This window comes from Mastigoproctus giganteus, chromosome 12, assembly GCF_048544385.1.
Source record: "Mastigoproctus giganteus isolate SK-2022 chromosome 12, ASM4854438v1, whole genome shotgun sequence".
NCBI lineage: Eukaryota > Metazoa > Arthropoda > Arachnida > Uropygi > Thelyphonidae > Mastigoproctus > Mastigoproctus giganteus.
In genome coordinates, this window is record NC_143586.1 from 8,485,812 (window position 1) to 8,509,249 (window position 23,438).

General features: G+C 37.4%; 1 protein-coding gene across 3 annotated transcripts in view; it reads left to right on the forward strand.

Moving 5' to 3' along the window:
* The window catches only part of LOC150076660 (uncharacterized), a 349,756-nt gene that overhangs the window by 137,876 nt on the left and 188,442 nt on the right, over positions 1–23,438 (forward strand). For 2 of the 3 annotated variants that reach the window (XM_090386112.1, XM_090386111.1), the window contains exon 6: positions 7,783–7,831. The exons of the other annotated variant lie outside the window; for it this stretch is intronic. In XM_090386112.1, the coding sequence (XP_090242238.1) occupies positions 7,783–7,831 (49 nt within the window). The remainder of the gene's footprint in view (positions 1–7,782; positions 7,832–23,438) is intronic. 3 annotated transcript variants of the gene reach the window in all.

The following is a 23,438-nucleotide window of genomic DNA, read 5'->3' on the forward strand; positions in this document are numbered from 1 at the left end:
CTGCGATCAGGAACTAAGGGCACAGTATGCCTTGTAGCAGACATTAAACTTCGACAACAACCGGACTATGAGCAAATACACCAGCACTGAAACCCAAATTGTCTGACCCAACCAACCTACTTGAATAGGACGCACACCACAGAAAAGATGTGCTCACTGGATGGAAAAGGCACTGGCCCACCCTCCCTGATGATGGAATCAGGATCAACGGACTAGACCCATCTGGTATGCAAAAGAGACACTACCCTGGTCGGGTATATAACCCATGACCTCAACCTACCTGGATGGACACATAGCCCATGAATGACATCTGGGCACTGGTTCCGACTGCTTCGTTGGACCCATATATTTTCCTCACTTTGAACAGCAGATTTGCTGCCAATTGGCGACCAAGCTGGGCACTCTTTCCTGGCTTTCTTTCCACTCCACTTCCCTGGCAGGGGGAAGGTGATTATCCTCTTGTCTCCTCCCCTCCTCGCCATCCCCATTTTTCTTCTGGTGGGGCATGGGCATGCCCCACTGACACCTATTGGGGTCACCTTCCCTATTGACTCCATATTTCTGTCTCTCCCCCCAGTCTTTAGTCTCCCTCCCCTAATCTATCTGTTCACAAGTGATTGCCCTACACATCCAAATTACTGTTTGCCAATAGTTTCGGCCTTTCAAATCCTAGTGCTCTTACCCCCCCCACGCGAAAGATCAAAATTTTTTTTTAAGATCCTAGCCACTGAAATCTCAGGAAATTAGGTGGCAGGACCTGCCAGAGTAAATAATTATAATGCTGGTATACCTGGCCTGCCTCCACGGGGGCTGAGTGTGGCCAATGTTGGGCCTCAGCAGGGGTCCAGTGGCTAAATGGTCAGAAGAACAACGGTATATAACACTATATGTATACAATATCCACACTCTTTTAAATCTCTGGCCTTTCCAGTGAACTGGCACACTTACAATGAAAGCTACGCGGAGATGGGGGAAACCCCTGGTGCTGCTTGACACTAAATTCACTCTACACTCTATCTCTGAGGTTGTTCAGAGATGTCAACCACTGGTGTTTTTTTTTTTTTTTTTTGATATTTATTTATTATTATTAATTGATACATTTTATTTATTATTTTATTTTTATTATTATTAATTTTTTATTATTATTTTATTTTATTTATTATTATTATTTTTTTTATTTATTTATTTTTTTTCCCTGCTGGTACTCAGGACTGGGCATCCTGAGTATGGGATTGCTGGCATCCACTGGTATTGCACTACTCCAGTGGATGCGGGATTTTAGCGCACACTACCGAAGCACAGATAGTTGATTATGTCCGGCTCCACATGCCTTGGGACAGGCATCAGGCAGCAGTTGCTCAGGTGTTGGCTGCTCACATTTCAAGCCCTGATTACACAGATTCTGTAATCAAGATAGAGACAATTTGTGGAGATGGACCCAGGTCCTGGAGCCGCTACAAACAGGCCACATACTTACACGAATACATAAATGTCATCGAGTGTGCATACATGCATTTCTTTTACAATAAAACTTGAGAGTTTGTTGTGTTTTACAATTTTGTAAGAGAAGCTCCACTTTCTGCTGGAGTTTCTTACACAGGTTCAAATTTATGTATTTTTGTATTTATGTAAATAAATAAATAAATAAAAAATACCTAAACATCATTGCTGACCAGGTGCACCCTTTCCTGTCAACGGTCTTCCCCTCTGGCGGTGCCACCTTTCAGCAGGATAATGCGCCATGCCACATCGCCCGAATTGTTCAAGACTGGTTAGCAGAACATGAGGAAGACTTCCAGGTATTGCCCTGGCCTCCAAATTACCCAGACATCAATCCCATCGAGTATCTGTGCTTTGTGTTGGAACAGCAACTCCAATCTGCAGCGTTTCAACCACAGACCTTACAGGAGTTAAAGGATCTGCTGGTTACATGTTGGTACCAGATACCACAAGACACATTTAGAAATCTTGTAGTGTTCATGCCTCACTAGGTATGAGCTGTTTTGGTTGCACACGGAGGACCAACATCATATTAGGTAAGTGGTCATAATGTTTTGGCTCACCAGTGTAGTTGGGGTGCCTCTTGAGCTGAGCAGGTGTAATCCTCCGGCCACAGAGATCCCAGAATGAAGAAGACGTGATCAGACCGGTCAACATTTTTACTGTGATTACCAGTCTTCTTTTCATCAATGAGAGAAGGCAGCCTAGGGATTCCCGGAGCCTGGACCATTTCAGTCATATGACCATCTCTGTTGTAGGGTTAACATTTTAATTTACTCAAAAAGTGAATAGTTACTGCATGTGTCACTAAGCTTCGAAGCTACACATCAACGGAATTATACAGGGTGCTTTATAACGTGATCCAGGCATTTAGGGAAATTCCTACTTACGTAAAATTCGACTTTTGTAAAGTTCCGTGGAACACAACCCTTACGTAAGTCAGGGAATGACTGTATTATTATTATAAAAAATACCTTTTTCTAATTACTTGGAAGGAAGGGGGGGGGGTCTATGTGACCATGTATTATTATACACAGTACAGTATTTTATCATGTGGTAGATTAAGTAATTTATTATCAAAATGATACAATTTAATAGAATTGCCTCAATGCCAAACACTTAAATGGGAAACAATAGAAATCTCACATTTGGGAAACGTGAGTTCCCGAAACATAGCCATAAATAGTTTAAGTATTTAAAATTGAGGGCTTCAGTTCCTTTAAATTGTATCATTTCGATAATAAATTATTTAATCTATCACATGATATAATAGTGTAATGTCTATCAATTCATCAACATATACCTTTTTGTCCTTTTATAAGATTTTTTCCACCCCATGACGAGTACTGATTCCAAGTGTGTGGGGTGGTTGGTTATGTCTGCTTGTTATTATTATTTTTTGTATTATTGTTGGTCAAGGAACTCTCTTATTATCCTACACATGTTCAGAAGTTCTTTGTAAGTGTTCTCTGGGATTCTTATTGCTGCTAGGTTCTTATGGAGGCTTCTCTCTCTCTCTCTCTCTCTCTCTCTCTCTCTCTCTCTCTCTCTCTCTCTCTCTCTCTGGCAGCATGCTGATGGTGGACAAGGTGTTGAGATGGTCATTACCTGTTCCATATGCCACATTTCTTTGACTTCCTGGCTTAGGTTTGAGTATTTCTTGATATTTTCCTCATAGGTTTTCTAGAGGTTGCTGGTGTTGGGCACTGCTATTTCGATCAGGGTTGCCATTTCCTTCTTGTCGGTGAGGGTTATGTCCTGTCTGTTGTGCAGGATCATCATGTACATTATTATAGTACTGTTCTGGTATAGTTTGTGAGTAGGAGTCTCTAGTATGGCCTGAGGTACGTACTTGTAACATGGTACACTTTCTTTGATCAACTGATATTTTTGCACTAGCTTCTGATGTATTATCCTGGTGACCTGGTCATATGTCTGTGAGTGTACTCCACCTGGGTGATCACCATGCATCTTGCAGTATTGTGCTGGTTATTTCTGGGGCACAGTGGCATCATTGACACGTGTTATCTCTTACTCTGGGGTCCTTGGCTACAGAAAATATCCTGGTGTTGAATACCTAGTCTTGGATGGCAAGCATGAATCCTTTGGTCTCAGGGAAGAACTTTTTTGTCTTTGTTTCTTCTTCTGCCTGTGTGAATGGGGTCTCCTTGTTAAGGTTAAGTGGTGTGTGCCATTTGTCTTTCTTATGGCTTAGTAGATTGGTGACGTGTTTCCTGGAAGTAATTCCACATCTTCTTAATCACCTTCTTTTGTTCAATGAGGTCAGTCAGTCCCTTCCCTCCTTCTGTCCAAGCTATTGTTAGTTTTTCAATGACCAACTTCAGGTGGTGTTAGTGGCTCTTGATCATTATTAACCTGGTCAATCTCATAATCTGCTCCAGCTCAGCATTAGTGCAATCTATGATCCCAAAGGAGTACTGGGACTACGTAAGTGTTTATGGCTGTGACCATTCAGCTTTGATTTCAGCAGGCTTCTCATCAGAAATACCATCAGGCTCTGATGATATTTCTCAGTCAGGCAAGCCTTGACCTCCATGTGTTTTAATTTATGCTGCATCATCCCCAGATATTTTTAGCTCTCTCCCTCTGTAGTAGCTTCAAACTCTTCAGTTGGTAGTTTCCACTGACTGGATGTCCTTGATGTAATCCACTGGTCTTGCATTTGTGGTCAGAATGCATTATGATGTCAGTGTTTTTTAACTCTTTGATGATGTGGAGTAGCTGTTGGAGTTGATTCTTGATTATAAAGGACAGCATAGAGGTTTGATGTCATCCATATACATCAGGTGAGAGAAGTTGTACAGGTTCTTCCTCCCTTCTTTTATAGCAGGGGTGGCGAACCCATGGCATGCATGCCCAAAGTGGCACGCTTAAATATTTTTTGAGCACATGGAATTTAGAGCGTCCCAAAAAAAAAAAAAAAATTCAGACTTCATATAGTAAGACGTAGCGATGAAATTATTAAAAAAATTTGTATATTTCACATGTTTATTCAGAACATAAGTTATTGATAAAGTTATGTGAGATGTATTATCCAAATTCAGTATTTAGTGTAGCCTTCTTCATTGTCGATTACGATTTGTATGTGGCATGGAGATTGGAGAGTATTCTTCATTAATTCTCATAAATGCCCCTAAATATTTTAATTGCTATTTACCCTTTACAGATTGTTTAGAATGTCAGCTCAACCAGCAAAGAAACAAAAATGTTCAAATGAAGTGGGAAGTAGCAGAGAATTTCAAGAATCTTGGAGCGAAAGATTTGGTATGATTTAAGAAGGATAATAAAGCATTATGCATTTTGTGTTCTGAAACGCGAGGGTAGTTTTTTAAAATATTTAGCCAATTTTGGCATGTGATTTAGCCAATTTTGTGTTCTGGACACACGAGGGTAGTTTTATAAAAAATTTAGTGAATTTTGGCACACACCCTTAAAAAGGTTCGCCACCCCTGTTTTAGGGTATATTAGTACTTGCTTTTATTGAGCATGCTGGATAAGTAAAGTGTAAAGTGTTCATTGTCTAACAGCCTCTGGGGTTTCCCCCATCTCCACATTGTGTGCACACTGTTTGAGTAGCACAGAACTATGTGAAGGCCAGAGATTTTAAAAAAAAGGTGTAAGTGTATGGTTATATCATGTAATGTTATGTTGTTCCTCTGACCTTTTAGACATTGGGTCCCTAGTGGGAAACCCCCCCCCCCATTGCCCACACTTTGCCCTGAGGAGACAAGTCAGGCATAGAGGGATTGCAGTAGAAGAGTACTCTGGCAGACCCTACCACCTAGTTTCCAGGGATTTCAGGGCTAAGGCCTTTTAAAAAATATATATTTTTGTTCTTAAATGTTAGAAGTTCAGTTAGCCAAATGGAATTTAGTTTAGGTGATGAGCCAAAATGGTCACTATTTTAGTTTCGAAGTTAAGTTAAAGTTGAGACATTGTGCAGTGGGTTGAGAAAATTTGAGTGGGGGGAGGCTGTAAAGGCTGGGGGGGGGGAAATGGGCAGAAATATGGGGGGCAATAGGAAAGGCATCCCCAAAGTATCAGTGGAGGCAGGTCCCACCAGAGAAAGAAGGGCAGAGTGGAAAGGGAGTAAAGGTACCACAGAAGAGAGCATGGTACACATCACCAAAAGGCATCTGCAGTGGAGCTGTAAGTTGTCCATTCAGTGGTAAGTCCAGAATAGGTGGATGTCATGCCTGGGACAGTGGTCTCGGCCATGAAAGTCAAAGCATTAGGTTGATTGTCCTCCTCTTATTCATCTTCTCATTTGGTCTTCTTGTTTTTGGTTACAGCCCAAATCAGTGTCTTGTCTATTCTGGAGTATGTCCTGTCTGTTGCTGGTAGTTTGTTTATATGTTGGTTTTCAAGTCCGGGATCTAGTGCTTGCTGCTTTTGATTGTTTAGGATTGCTAACTCAGTCTTCCTTCTAGTGAATAGATCCTGGGCAGAGCGGCTCAGTGCCTTGTATTATTCCTTTGTGTCTAATAAATGGTGCTCCTGGTTCTTCAGGATGAATTTTATTTTTGTGATGAGCTCTCACAGTCATGCATAATGTGCTGCCATGTCTCCTGCTCCCCACAGTGGAAGCTGAAATCTTCTATTATGCCGAGTGCACTTAATTTTGCTTTGATTGGCCCATGGCTGGTCAGTAGAAAAGTTGTGTTCAGTCCTGGGTAAAACTACAAGGGAGCTCTTGGGTGCATCTTTTCAACAAATGGGATAAATCTTCAGGTTACCTCACCGTGGTCGAAGTAGTTGATCTGTTTGGCCATGTTTGCAACAGGTGAACCACGAGACTCTGCTTTTTGGTGTTGTAGTTATTCGACAAGTCCAGGTTGAATCTGTTAGTACTGGCCAAGTATTCCTTTGGTGTGGAGATAGGTAAGTGCACATTTAGTCACCTCAAGGTCTAGGGGGAGGACCCTGGCAAGAATCTGTAGTGCATGTTTGCTCACCTTCTTGCCAGCACACATGATGCTCAGTAATATGTTCCTCTGTATCGTCAAGAATTCGCCTATTAACTGCTGTACCAGCTCCGCCATACCACACCAGTGACTTCCGAGACAAAGATCGCCTTATAATAAAGTGATAACATTTTCCGGTTTAGCCCCCAATCTCTGCGTGTGACCCTAGCAAATAGGGAAGTATATTTTCTCAGTTTTTCTTTTATGTATATCAGATGTGCCTTGAAGGAGAGGGTGTGGTCCAGAATAAGGCCGAGATATTTTATCTGTTTAGCTAATTTGATTGTCGTGCCTTCTATTTTTATTTGTGGGGGGGGGGGGGGTCTTCTGATGTTAAGCACACCCTTTAGGAGAACTGAGCAGGCTTTATTTGGTGATATCCTGAGTGAGTGAGTGGAGCTTTGTCCAGTTTTTGGAGCAGCTGTATGGCATGGTTAGCCAGCACCTCAAGGCGCACTCTCGAGTTGGCAGCCACCGTGAGCACGAGGGATAGTGGATTAAGTGATAGACAGAACCATAGTGGGCACAGGGCAGCTCCTTGAAAGATTCCTCTTTCTAATGTGGACCAGTCTGGTCACGACGTTCTCAACTGTGATGGTGGTCCTCCATTTTGCCATGGTTTTATCCCATTTTGTAAGGCACTGTATACATATGTCTGGAGGCCTCACTTTAGTAAGGATGAATTTTGATAATTAAATATGGTTATTACATTATTTGTATATTTTTGTTATGTTCTGAGATAAGAACTGTTAATCCATTTAAGAAATGTACTCAGAATTGTTGCTCAATATGAAAAATTGGTTTTATTTATGTCCCTAAATTATAAAATCAGATATGCTAGTGGGTATTTGATGTTATAATTTAAGCAATATTTTTAATTTTATTATCCATTTTATATTTAATTAGTAAATAATATGTTTTATATTGAATTAATGTAAAGTATGAATAACACTACTTAAACCTCTTAAATTGTTATAAACTGAATTTTTTTGTTTACAGTAAACTTGCAGTGTACTGTACGCTAAAACTCTCTCACGATCAAACAGTTGACAGCATTTCTAGATTCTGTTTTGAATCCTGTTATCAGTCCTGATCAAGAATTAAAATCAGAAAAATATGTACTGAGGAAAAAAAATTAATTGTAGCAGTTCACATTAATTCTTTATGAACAGCCAAGTGATGCCCTTCTTTCAATATACAGTATCTGCAAATAGTTTTGTTACTTTTATTTTTAATTGCTTTTTAAAACTTTGAATTAATTTTTATTTATTTATTTATTTTTTTGATATCTCTGTAGTCAATGTATGATCCAGCAACTTCAGTTTTAGGTCATGAAATTTTGGCAGGTAATTCAATTATTAGAATAGTTTTTATTTTAAGAATAGTAATGCTATCACTGAGACATATTACATTAAACACTGATTTACTAGTTAAGTTAATGTAATACATAATGATCTTACCATCTGCATAAAATAGTGATTGTTATATTTGTTCTGACTTCATTTAAAGATTTTTGAAAAAAATCTTTAATGCACTTCAATGCAATCATTTCATCATATATAAATATAATTATTCAGTTCTTGGTTTGTTTTGTTACTATCTATTGTTCATTTTTACATGAGAATAGAATACGTTCACATTAAGAGTTGGGAGGATGGAGAATTCATTGTCATTTTCCGGAAACCAGTCAGCAGCTTTCCAGGTCTTGTGGCATGTCACATTGTCTTTTTGTAGATGCTGAGAGTTGTGTTGATTTATTGTCATCATGAAGGAACATACTTGTTCTGCAATGATAGTAAGGCAGCCACGATAGAAAGGCATTCATTCCCATCAAGGTGTTGATTAACAGTAATCAAAGGACCCAAGGCATGTCATGAAAACAGTCCCAAAACCGTAACACCACCACCACCACCACCTCCAGCTTGCCAAACACCAACTATGCATCAAGGCACAGTCTCACTCATGTTGCTTTCTCCAAGTGCAGATATGCCCATCAGCATGACCGAGTTTGAAATGTGATTCATAAAACAAGGCAACAAATTTCCACATATCAGTCGTTAAATGCCTGTGCTGACATGTCTATGCAGGATGCAGTTTCTTGTATCTCACAGTGAGCATGGGTAGCCATGACGGCCATTGACTGCCATATCCTATATGAGCTTATGTCCAGTGTTTAGTCCATATGGATATTTGTATTGCCATTCTTGCATTGAACTGGTTGGTTAGCTGGGCTACTGTTCTGCATCACTGCTATGTTTTGAGACATGATGCTCACCCTGAGCATCGACCACACATGACTGGCTGTTCGACCACTCTTGAGCCAGCCATGGTAGACTTGTGATGCTAAAGAATAGAAGCATTTAACCATGTTGGCTATGGTTGAGATACTGGCACCTGCACATCTTATTCCCCCCATTCATTCATTCTAAGTTCAAAGTCAGAAAAGGTCTTGCTGCTGATCCATTCTTCCTCACAGATACTCAAAAACTGATTGCCATGTGTGCAAACTAAAATCTTATATTGGCTGTTCCTGACCTTCACCAGCATCACAGACCAGTCAATTCCTATAGAAAGGGATGTTGCTAATGCAAAGCCATCTCAGTATATATTATCAACTGAAATGTAGGATGGTCATTGCATATAAAACAGGAGTCCATTTGAACTAAATAAGACTATTTTAAATAATTTAATAAATTTGTCCTTTTAAATATTACTTTTGTAGTGGTGGTAGTTGTTGGTAATATGGAGCATTAGTGACTTAGACCATATTGCTCTTTTGTGTCTATACAAGCATGTGTTCATAGACCAATTTGCATATTATGTGTGTTAAAAAACCTGGAATAACTTATTGGGGTGAGTGAGCAGTACTCCCTCCACCTAAGATCAGCCAACTACAGTCCTTTTAGAAATTCCTAGTCTTTGGCAGGATTCAAACTCAGATCTCTTCAAACCACTTCATTGTCATAGAAGATGCAAATAATGGTTTGCCCTTATTTAGGTGAGGGCAAGTAATTCATTGGCACTAGCTAACTTTCATTTACATAATTGGGAAATGAGAATTGATCAAAGCAGTATTATGTATAGGTACATGGATGACGTGTTAATCATTAATCAATGTAACTTCAAAGAAAAAATTGTAGGACACACACACACACACACACATACACACACACGAGGCCGATCTTTTAATTCACTGACTAGTGTAAGATCTTATCTTAATCATCATCATCTGGATCTTCTGTGGATTTCTCCTTCTTCCTTGAACTTTACACACTTTCGCCACCATCATACCCATGCATTAAAGATAAGTTTAGCCATTTTCGAAAGACTGTGAAGTGCTTCTGTTGTGGCTCTCTGAGCATCGTTGTGTCAGATGCAAAATGTTTGCCTTTCATAGCTTTCTTCAGACAAATTAAATCCACAAATCCACAAATTAAATGATCATTCCTCGTATATATAAAATTAAGTACATATATTCAATAAGATTACTCTTATAATTCCAAATTATCCACTAAGTAATTAACCTAGCACAACTGATATAGAGATTACAGAAATGGGTATGTATAATACATTCCTCTAGTATGGCTATATGTCTGCTCAAAGCCCCTGAGGAAGTAGCAGAGGTATGGCCATGAGGAAGAATGTTAATTTTCACTAACTTTTGCTAATTTCTCCAATTTCTCCAGCTTTCTTTAAAATTTCATTAAGTTTGTTGTTTTTATATGTATCTTTGTTATATATTTTTATATATATATATAAGGCTATCCATACCAGGGCTAGATTTATATATAACTAGCAGGTTGGTTGGGGTCACTATAAACATGATGCTCCCAAGTAGTACCATAATTTAAAAATAATAATGTATAAATAAGTTAAGTACATATATATATATATACACCCACCACTTAATTGTTGAATGTTACTAATACTAAACAGCACTCTATTTCGACATAGTATTAGTAGCAGCATCTATATAGTATGTTTTTATACACCTTGTTAAGTACACAAAAAATACCAAAAAAAACTACAAAGAAACATTACTGTCATTTAAAGTCAGAATTACTTGCACATGTGAGCTATAGCTTCTTTCTTTACATAACTATGAGCAAATGGGTCATTATTAGTGCATCAGTCTCATATTTTGGAAGCACTTTGCTACAAATGCCTTGATATTGCACTATTCTAAATAAAAGGTAAAGCTCCAGTGGAGAAGTGTATTTCTTTTTTATTTAAAGCATATTCCACTACCCAGACCTGGTTTTCAACTCTGGATTCTCACCAATGGGGATGGGCATTTTGAAGACCTGAGCAACCCAGTGACAAGATACATCCCCAATATGCAAGATGCAAAGGTGGTGCAGTAAGTAAAGAAAACACAGTTAAATAGAGAAAAAAACTTCAAAAAAAACTGTGAAGAAATCATTGTATGCATTGGTTAGCCTCTTTCTGTACATAGCTATAAGTAAACTGTTTACTGTTTAGTCCATGTTTAGTGCAAGGCAACTCATGTTGCAGAGGCACTGCACTAAGTTGCCTTGGTATTGCAACTCCAGCAATATATTTCTCTGCTGGAGAAGCATATTGCTGGAGTTGTGGCTTTTATTCAGAGTAGCAATACAAAGGTAACTCAGGGTGAAGTGCTTTCACAATAAGAAATGTTGTAGAGGCACTTCACCCTAAGTTACCTTCATAACTATGTACAGGAAAGGGCTATGTCCAACATGTACAATGACTATATATAGCATTCATATGTTGAAGCTTTTTGCCCTAGACTTAACTGTGTCTACTTTACTTACCGCACCATTTTGCATCTCATATATCATGAATATATATCTTGTCATTGGGTTGCTCAGGTTTTCAACTGCCCACCAATAGACCTCCAATTGTCAAAAGCTGGATCTAATGGTACCAGGGCCTTTTATTTAGAGTAGTGCAATACTAAGGAAACTCACAGCAAAATGCTTCTGTAATATGAGATCAATACATTATGTAGCAAACCTAATTTGCACATAGCTATGTTCAGGCTATGAGCAAATTGGGTCTATGTTTAGTCTATGCCTGACATTTATAATGACTCTGTATAGCTTTCAGGCTTGAAGCTTTCACCATAAACTTAACTAAGCCAAAATTAGTAAATTCAAATAATTGTGGTTTTCACAAAGAATTAAGGATTAATGCCTAATTCTATTCTTATTTTAGTCATTAGTTTTGCAAACTCTCATTGGTAAGCATGTGCTTTATGATCTTTGTTTTAATTTAAATTAAATCACTAACCAAAATACAGCAAAAGCAAATATTCCCTAAATGTTAAAAACTAAGTAAAATTATTTAGAGAAAAATTATATTATGTGAATCTTCACATTCAACAAAGCTATTATTCAAAGCTTACTTAATTAGACCAATGAGATGTTTCATCTAAACCTAAGTAGATGATTCAAGGTACAAGAAATAGATAGCAAATAAGCTAATTATATTTATGCATCAATTGGTGTTGGCCTTAGATGAAGTGCTTATCAATGTGTAAAGACTGTGTATCTTACACAAAGTGCTTATCAATGTGTAAAGACTTTGTGTATCTTACACAAAGTGCTTATCAATGTGTAAAGACTTTGTGTATCTTATCAATGTGTAAAAAAATAGCATTATTTTATGATTATTTTTAGTTTTTTTAATTCTTTCAGGATTTGTCTTACTTTTATCTTACTTAGTACACTTTTTTTTTTTTTTTTGATGAAAATACCAATCACGAGCGGTATTAGAAACTGTAGTACTTAGCACTACGCATGGGTTGAAGGTTGAGGAGATCAAAAAAGATACCTGTTTACCTTAAATTTCTTATCATCATTTTCTGGAAATATATGTGAAGGGAGGTTATTCCAGAAAAAAAAGGGCAGTTGAAGGGATTAATGAGGAAGAAGAAAAAGTTGGTTCTGTGAGTTTGAAGTTGAGCAGAAAATAAAGGTTGACAGGATGTGGCACATGTTTGGACTGTTTTGGAAGAGAGAGAGTAGGAATTATAAAGGCCAATTCAAAAGAACAGTACCCATGGAAGTATCTATAGAAAAAGCATGCAGCAGAAACTGAACAACTATGAGATGGAGAGCGGAGAGACTTTGTAAGAGATTTGTCATTATGATCTTTGACAACTGCTATGTAACTGCTCTTTTTTGAATGGAGTCTAAAAGCCTGAGAGAAGTAATGGGGGCACCACCACATTGTGGGAACAGTCTTCTCTGGTAGGGCAGATCTGAGATTTGCACAGAGAGTGCTGTTTAGAAGAAAAGTAACACCAAGAGTGAAAGAAAAAACCCAGTTTTTTAGATGCAAAGAAAGTAATATTTGTACTGTGCTTATGCCAAGAAAGATATGAAATCAGGGTAATCCTAATAGTGATATGTGATCTTGTCTACAGATCTGTGGCATTGAAGATAAGCATAGGAGCAGATTAATCCTTTTTGCAAGATATGCAATAGGACTGAGGTTTGAAATTAACCAAGTTATCTTTGCTCCATTTGAGAAATACCCGGAGATCAGCATTTAAGGAATTGGTGATGGATATTTGAGAAGTTGAAGCTGTTTGTACAGAACAGGGTTCTTCAAAATAGAAGGTGGAATGCAGTGTGCTATCATCAGCAAAACTATGGATATGTTTTCCAGTCAGTGCAAGCAGAAAAGAGTGGGAACAATGGAATGCCAGCATTAGTGGAGAAATTAGAAGATATTGAGCCATCTACCACCACCTGAAATGAGCGGTCAGAGAGAAAACAGGATACCAAATTACAAAAAAAATAGTTGGCAATCCATAAGATGGAAGCTTATTTAGAAGACCTTTATGTAAAATATGATCAGAAGCCTTTGAAATCAAGAGCAACTGCTTGAGTTTCACCAAATTTTTCCATTGAATTTGTCCAATTGAGTTTAGGACATGGCAGTAAATTAATTTCTTCATTACTTTAGAAAGAGTAGAAATAAGTGCGATGGGAGGGATGGCTGGATTATAAACAAATTTCCAGCAGAAGGAAAAACACCGGTAATGTAAGAATTTCTTGGAGATTTCAAGATTGCTCAAAATTTTTCTTACATCCTTTTGATGGGAATAGTAGAGTGTATTGGGAATAGTAGGAGGTAGTTTACCAAGGTTATCAATACAATAGTTAGAAGAAAAAAGGATGCTTATCATAAGCATATTTGTGATATACGAGAGAGAGAGAGAGAGAGAGAGAGAGAGAGAGAGATCTTGTCTACAAAAAACTGAGCGTAATTGAAAATTAGCATTGTAGTAGTAGCCAGGACTGAGTTTTTAGAAGGATTGAAAGTAACTAAATTAGCTTTGCAACATTGAAAATTTACCTGGAGATCAGCACTTAGAGAATTGGTGGTGGTTATTCGAGAAGTTGAAGCTAATGTGCAGGGAAAGGTTTCTCAAACTGGAAGGTAGATTGCAATATGCTATTGTCAGAAAAACTATGGATAGGATTTCCAGTCAGTGGAAGGATTAATTTACAAGAGGAAAACAGGAGGAGAAAGAACTGAACTGTGGAGAACACCAGCTTAGCGGGGAAGTTTAAGACAGAGAGCCATCTACCATCACCCGTCATGATCATTAGAGAGAAAACTGGATACCAATATTACAGAAAACAGGTGACAATCCAAAATATGGAAACTTATAGAAATGCCTTTATGCCAAACATAATCAAAACCCTTTGAAATGTCAAGAACAGCTTCTTGAGTTTCACCAGACTTTTCTGTTGAATTTGTTCACAGATGGGTAACATGAGCCAGTATATCACCAGTTTATCGACAGAATCCATATTGATGATCATTGATCAGATGGAGGGTTTCTAGATAGTTTAGAAGTTAGCAGTTAATGGATTTCCCATTACTTTAGAAAGAATAGAAGCAAGTGCAATGGGATGATAATTGAATGGGAGGGATTTGTCAGCTTTTGAAAGCAACCTTCTGCACATCTATTCTACTACAATCCTTCAATTCGAATTTATGCCCCCTCACTTGTGTAGTCTGAGAAGAGAAGAGGAAAGATTTCATGAGCATTGAGCTTACTCAATCCATTCAAAGCCTAAAACACCTCTGTCAGATCTTCTTGCTTGCCTAGTTTCCAGGTGCTGCAGTTTGCAGTACTAAAGCCTTTCCTGGTAAGAATACCTTTTTGTTCTTCTCACTAATATCATTGCCCTTCTCTGCACCCATTCCAACAGGTCTATGTCCTTTTTAAAATGAAATCTCCAAACTGTATGCAGTACCCAAGATGTAACCTAAATGTTGCCTTATATGATGAGATAATTACCTCTTTACCTCTGCTCTTAAAATTCCTGTATATCATTGATATACAGGAACTGTATATCAGCTTGTATATCAACGATACTGTTTTTGTATATCAACGATATTATGTCATTTATATACAAAAACAACACCAGCTGTTCTGTCAGCCTGTCTGCACTGCTCAGAGAACATCATATCAGACTGTAAAATTACACTCAGGTTTTTTTCATTCTTCTGTTCCCTGGGTGTGACATGATGTGAGTAGTACATTAATTTTGGATTACTGCTCTCCATATGAAGTGCCTTGCATTTGTCAGTATTAAACTTAAATTGTGACTTCTCAGCCCATCTGCTTACAATTTATCTTGTTGAAGTAGCATGCCCCAAATTTTGTGGTTAACCATTCTACCAATATTAGTATTATCTGCAAATTAGACTTAATGCTGATATGCCTTCATCAATATTATTTTAATAAATATAGAAACAACAGTGGGCCCAGCACTGATCCTTGAAGATCTCCAATAATATTGTCTGTCCAAGAAGAGCAGTTCCACTGATAACTCCTCTCTTCCCACTCAACCATTCCTCTATCCATAGCAGTAACTTGCACTTAGGGCCACACTGCTTCTCCTTTGTTACTGTGTCATAGTATCCTGTTATATTTTCAGACAAGATTGTTCCTTAACAATTCCATGCAGTGAATGTAGTGGAATTGCATTCTCTATATGGTCCTGAATTATTATTTCTTTAACCAGTAACTCCATTATTTTCCCTGGAACAGATGTCACACTAACAGGTCTGTAATCACTCATCATTCTTTGATATCCCTTTGTGAATTGGGATACATTTAAACATCACCAGTTCATAGTGACCTCCTTTGAATCCAAAGATGCTTGCATAGTAATGATTAAAGATTTGCTTACCTCTTTTGCTGCCTCCTTTAATTGAATAGATCCCATCCAACCTGGGCACCTTTTCTACATTTAATTTCATCAACCTCTGCCAGGGTCAAAGGTTGATGATGTTGTAGAGCGGATATCATCTTTTAAGAGCACAAAAGGTGATATAGTTGTACACGTTGGCACTAATGATATCAAAAGTAGGAGACAGTCAGAATTACTTAACAAGTACAGGTCACGGTTGAAAAAAAGCCATGAATTAGGGTTGAATTTGAAAGTGTCTGCAATTCTGCCCAGACACGATAGGAGGGAGTATATGATGACAGCCTTGTCGATCAATTTGGCCCTGGAAAGATTGTGCAAGGCTCAAGGGGTAGAATTTTTTTCAGCCTGGTCTGTACTTGTTAACAGAAGGGACTGCTTCTACAGGGATGGGATACACTTAAATAGAAAGGGTGCAAGAATATTTGCGGATGCTATCGGGGCAGTGTTAGGTGGGTCGGAAAACTGCTAGCTTGGGGGGATACAAGGACTAATAGATTAACAGTAGCTACTGGCAGAGGTGAAAGTGATTCTTGCACTGCTTCTATTGGAATGAGCAGAAGCCTGAAAAACAAGATGCAGAATATTTCAGAGACTGCTGGGAGTCATTGCGGTACAAGCAAACACAAGGGTTGTGTTAGGGTAGCTAAGAATAGAAACAGGTGCATGTATACTTGCGTGTACACCAATGCTAGAAGTTTAGTAAATAAATTTGATGAATTTGAGGTATTGCTCAAAACATCAAAGGCAGATATTGTTGGGTATCACAGACGTGATGTCACACAGATATAAGGAATGCAGAACTGGAATTTGGGGAGTACATCTACAGAAAGGATAGACAGGATAGGAAAGGAGAAGGGGTTGTGCTATTAGTTAAGAAACACATAAAATCCAAGGAAGTGAAGCCAGTCGACATCGCTGGACAGTGCAGTGTCGAGTCAGTTTGGTGTGACATAAGCATCGGGAGATCAAAATTGAGAGTAGGAGTGTGCCCTAGGCCTAATGACTCTGATGAGTATAATAAGAAACTGTACAGAGAAATGGAGTGGGCCAGTACATCAGAGAGTCTCATAATGGGGGATTTTAATTTCCCAGATGTTGACTGGAATTTGAGGGCTGGTGGTCACTCACACACTAGCAAGGCTTTTGTGGATTTATTGGATGATTGTTTTCTACATCAGCATGTTTGGGAGGCAACTAGAGGGAGTAATACTCTTGATTTGATTATCAGTAGTGATTCTTCATGCATTAAGAATCTGCAGATAGAGGAACCACTAGGTGGCAGTCATCACAGTGTGCTGAAGTGGGATTTACTCAAAGAGGTAACTGCCATTAGGGGTAAAGGGAAGGGTTATTGCTTTCGTAAAGGCGACTACGATGGACTGAGACAGTAATTAAATTCTATACAGTGGGACCAACTGATGATGTTACCAACAGCAAATTCAAAATGGGAAGCATTCAAAGAACTTATCTTGGAAGCTACTAGGCTTTACATACCAACTAAGAAATATTGTTCAAGGTTTAGGCCTAAATGGATGTCAGATGAACTAATGAGACATATGGCAGAGAAGAAAAATGCATGGGATACATACAAATTAACACGTGACACAGAAACCTATGATAGATACAAGTTGATCTGTAACTAAGTTACAAAGGAGGTTAGGCAGGCTAAGGCAGATTATGAGAAATCTTTTGCAAGGGATGCAAAAAAAAACAGCAAAGAGTTCTTTACTTATGTAAACTCTAGAAGGAAGGGGATGAATCAGATTGGTCCACTTGATATCGATGGTTCAACTGTTGATGATCCCGCTCAGGTAGCTAACAAACTAAATGAATATTTTGCATCGACATTCACACATGAGGAGTTATTTAGCGAGGGGAATGCCAGAGGTGTATTCAACTCTGGCAAGCTAGAGAATCTTGTAATAACTGAGAGTAAAGTGGAGGAGAAATTGTTGAAGATAAACACAAGAAAGGCGCCTAGGGTGGATGGGATATATCCAGTTATATTAAAGGAGGCAGCAAAGGAAGTAAGCAAACCCTTAGACATAATTATGAGAGTTTCCTTGGACTCAGGGGAGGTACCCACAGACCGGAGATGTGCAAATGTGACCCCCCAATTCACAAAGGAGGATCAAAGGCTGACACAAGTAATTATAGACCTGTGAGTTTAACTTCTGTTCCAGGAAAATTAATGGAGGCACTGGTTAAAGAAGCACTGCAGGATCATATAAACAAGACTTCAGTTTAGCTCGGACACAGCATGGTTTTGTTAAGGGGAAGTCTTGCCTGACCAATTTGATTGGATACTATGATGCAGTCACAAAAGAACTGGATGCAGGGAATAACTTTGATATTATATACTTGGATCTTAGAAAGGCTTTTGATACTGTTGCACATGGAAGACTGCTACACAAGTTGGAGCAGTTTGGCATTGGAGGCAAATTGCTGCTATGGATAAAGGGGTGGTTGAGGGGGAGAAGACAGAGTGGTAATCAATGGACACTGCTCATTGTGGACTAATGTTATTAGTGGAGTCCCTCATGGTTCAGTGTTGGGTCCATTATTGTTTTCTGTATTTATAAATGATATTGATTATGGTATATCAAGCTTAATGTCCAAGTTTGTAGACGATACGAAGGTTGGCAGGGTTGTCAAGGAACTACTAACACTATGCTGCTGCAACAGGATCTGGAAAGGTTGAGCAGATGGGCTGAGAGGTGGCAAATGAAGTTTAACATTGACAAATGTAAAGTACTACATATGGGAAATAGGAACCCCAGAACAACGTATCAACTCTGTGGTACTACACTGACAGTGGTAGAGAATGAAAGGGACCTAGGGGGTGGTTGTGCAGGCAGATATGAAGTTCTCTGAGCAGTGCAGATGGGCTGCAAGAGTAGCTCATGGTGTATTGTCAATGATATATAGGAAAATTTTCTAGCAGGGATAAGGAGGTGATAATTCCCTTGTATAAGGCAATGGTCAGGCCACACCTAGAGTACTGTATACAGGTCTGGAGGCCTGATTTCAAGAAGGATGTATAGCTGCTGGAATGAGTACAGAAAAGGCGAGGTGATCTGATAGAAGTGTATAAAGCCTTGAATAGTTTTAGCATGCTCAATGCTGATGGAATTCTTCCTCTTGCTCAGAATAATCACCTGAGAGGGCATAAATTCAAATTGAGGAAAGACAGATGTAGGATAGATGTGTGGAAAAATGCCTTTAGCCAGCGGGTGGTTGGTTGGTGGAACAGACTTCCATCCCTTGTCATGGAAGTTGATAGCCTAAATAAGTTTAAGGCTCAGCTGGACAGGTATTTCGAACGAACAGACGGGTGAAGTGGAAGTGGGTTTTTTTTTTTTTTTGGCTGATGCTGTATAAGCTTGCTTTCTTGCATCAAATGCCTCTACTAATGCTACTAATGCTAATTTCAACAATTTCTTTTCCATTTTCATCTCAGTTATCACAAAACCATTCAGCCTCCTCCATTAGAGTTTAATACACTGTCCTCCCTATCCCAAAAAATGTGTGAATCTAGATGCAAAATGTGTGTTCAGTTTGTCAGCAACTTGAACAGAATGAATAACAGTTAAACCATTCATATCTAGTGGATAGATGTGATTCATCCCCTTCCTTCTAGTACAGTGGTTCCCAAACTACTGAGATCTGTGGACCCTTTAAAAAGTCAAAATAAAGTTTGCGGATCCCTATATATATTAGCATTAGTGGAGCCATATGATGAAAGAAAGCAAGCTTATACAGCATCAGCAAAAAAAAAAAAAACCCTTCCCATTTCACCCATCTATTCGCTCCAAATGTTTATCTAGTTCTGTCTTGAATTTCTTTAAGCTGTCAGCTTTTATGACAGATGGAAGTTTGTTCCAGCAAGCAACTACCCATTGACTAAAGGCAAATTTCTGCACATCTATTCTACAACTGTCCTTCCTGAATTTGAATTTATGTCCCCTCAGGTATGGAATCTGAACAAGAGGAAGAATCCCATCAGCATTGAGCTTGCTCAAACCATTCAAAGCATTATACACCTCAATCAGATCACCTTGCAGGTGCCTAGTCTTCAGACACTGTAATTTGCAAAAATTGAGAGCCTTTCTTCATACGAGCAATCATTTGTTCCATTCACTAATCTTGTTGCCCTTCTCTGTACTCATTCCAGCAGCTCTACATCCTTCCTAAAATGAAGCTTCTAGACCTGTATACACTAGTCAAGGTGTGACCTGACCATTGCCTTATACAAGGGGATAATCACCTCCTTATCCCTGCTAGAAAAATTCCTGTATATCATTGGACATCAGAAATTATACTTTGCTTAATAAAACATCTTTCTCCTTCAGAAAATGATGAACAGAATTCAGTCTAAGAAGACAAAATCCCATCAGCATTGAGCAAGCTCAATGCTAATGGGATTCTTCCTCTTGTTCAGATTCCATACCTGAGGGGACATAAATTCAAATTGAGGAAGGACAGTTGTAGAATAGATGTGCAGAACATGGAACAGAACATCAGTGTTCTGTTCCATGCAAATTCTTTCCAAAACAAGAAACTGCCTGACTCTAATGAGATGCAGTCATTAAAAAATAAACTTGAAGCGGCAATTAATGAAAGACTTAACTATTTCTGCTAAAAAAAAGTTCAGAAAAAAAGTCTAGAAAATATGGTTAAAAAAGAAACAAGATTTTTTTGAAGATGAGGGAATAAGGGGGGTAAACTGCAACTCATCTATGACTCTCTCAGTACAAGAGCATCATCCAGCATAGAATCCGAAAGGCTGTTTTCTGCCCCTAATTAAATTATATACCAAAATTAAATCCAGTTTAAACACTAACACTATTGATTGCTTATGTTTCTTAAACGCTCACTTTATTCGGACATGTAGTGTGGACGTTTAAACATAACTAAAATTTGCAGTATCAATATGTATATATTTTTGTTTATAGAATACTGTATTTTTAATAATTTTTTTTCAGAATATTTATTATTGTAATAAAACTTTGATTTAAAACATGAATTCAAATAATTACTTATTTTTTCCTTACTTTATTGTGCCTAATTTTCATCAAAATTTATTGAGACAAATGTTTGTTTTTGGAATTCTGGTATCCCAGTTTTATAAATTAAAAATACTGAAATATCGATGTTAAGATTTTTCACTGGTATTGTGAGCCCTAATTACTGTAGATTGGATTCTGACGTGTAGGGAATAGGAGGTCTACAGAAAGAGCAAATGGTAAATATTCATTTGAGAACAGTAATGCTAATTACTGTTCTTAAATGAATGAGTGAATATCATTTTATTTTAAAGAAAGAAAATAAAAGTCTGCCTGTATATAAAGTGCTAAAGTATAAAAGAATGACTGAAAGATATTTCAGAAGTAAAAAAACTCCAAAAAATGCCTGTGACTGAAAGGTGTCTCCCCTTTATCAGCTTAAAGTTTTTACAAACTGAAATGTAATTTAGAGAAAGAATAAAATGAAGTTTACCTAATGATTGTAATGATAGATGAAAATTGTGCATCATATATATAAAAAAAAAATTATAATGCCTGGGAAGAAGTAGTAGTTAGAAATTTGTTGCCAATGTGCTGTTCCTTTGGGAGAAACGTACAACGTTTAGCAGCAGGCAAAAGTAAACGTAGTGTTTTGATGTCATCAGAGATGTTGTCTAAACCTACCCTGTAAACTTATCCATGTACTTTCATCACTCTAAACTGGTTTCAACCCTGTACACTTATATGTGCAGTCTTGTCCCTGCACACTTATCTATGCACTCTCATCCTCCTATATATATATATATATATATATATATATATATATATATATAATTATAATTATTGATAAAAAAGTAAAGAAAGTGAAAACGAAAGTAACTGTAACTAATATGTAAATAATATTTATGAGTCAAAGCAGTTGCAAACAATCATGCAATGCACCCATAATGTCTATAATATTACGGATAATATAAAGAAAATAAATCCAACAATAATACCATCAGGGACCTAAGACAACGCGAAAAAAAAAAAAAAAAAAAAAAATTATTATCGCTTTTTACCGACAATCTAGATGACGTCAACTGGGGCCAACCACCCAGAATGAAGGCAAAAAACGACAAGGTTCTCTGTTTCTGTGATGATCAATATATGCTAAGTAATTTAAATCTAAACCAAATATAAACCGGTATAGGCCGAAAATAAATCGAATTTAAATAAATCGAAAGATGATAATAAAATTTAGAAATATTAGAATCAAGGGTAAGAAATATAAGTAAAATATAAATGTAAGCATATATTAATCATCGTTGACCCGACAGAGAACGTAATTTAATGATTAAAATAAGATTAAATATATAATACATACTACATATTGACCGTATCTAGGACATAATGTAATAGTCGTCAAAATAATATGTGGTGCCCCCTATGTGATGGATACGGTAAAAATAAATAATTAAATTAAATTAACGCATAGAGAAACATGCAGATAGTAAGAAGAAAAACTAAAGGAGTAGGAATAATAGAACCTGAACTCCACAAAGGCGAAAAATAGTGGTATAGATAAGAAATAGTTTCTCCTACGTCCTCGGATTGCCCTAATAATTTCGGAGAAATAAAAATAAAGAGTGTAGGACAGTTTAAAGACATTACAAGATATAAGTTGTGGCTCGGGTATGCCCGGGATCGCAAACCCGTTCCTATAGTAGGACCCTGAGCTGAATTTGCATGTTATCTCAGCGTGAATTTAAGTAAATTTAAATGAATTTAACTATATATTAACTATATATTTAAAAAAAAAAAAAAAATGATACACTGTAATTTGCAAGCCGGTGGGTACAAGTTTTCTACGCCGTAAGACACCAAGAATGCAAAGTGTATCCTATTTACATATATACATGGCACTAAATATAACGATTATATTGAAAATTATATTAAAACAATAGGTTCAGAAAACAAATTTTTGAAATTAATAATGTTTATCGCTTTCCTGAAATGATATTTCAGGTAAGCGATAGGGAAATGATTATTGATCAACCTGCCGTACAACAGTGTTAAGCCCGCTGAACAATTTTTATTACTATTGCAGATATAAGCAATCCTTAGACATTGTGATAAAATTATATTAGCATGCACAGATTTTGATATATTAGATTTCCAATTTGTAAGGCTTACTACGTTAAAATTGAATGCATCTCTTTTATTATATACGTTTACGTCTATATTATTATTATGCAATATTTCTATATGAAGATCCAGATAATTTGCTATAGTATCAGAACTATTAGTTTTTTCTAATACAAGTTCTACCGGATATAATTTACTGTAATCTTGGACAAAATGTGGACAATTAAAAACACATATATCATCTACGTATCTATATATAAGTAGGTTTACGAGCATTAATCTTGATAACTTAGAAGTCGTCCTCCAGAAACTATATTTAGAAAATAAAAATGCTATAAAGGTTGATTTAACCTATTGGGATTCTCTAATAAAATTATGCATCTTTAATAATTATATATATGACGGAACATCGTTATACCTACAAGTGACTGGCACACCTATGGGAAGTCCAGCATCAAGCATAATCGCAAACCTTTATCTACATTATACAGAAAGAGAATTCCAAGATAACCTACTTAGATATAGATACGTAGATGATATATGTGTTTTTAATTGTCCACATTTTGTCCAGGATTACAGTAAATTATATCCGGTAG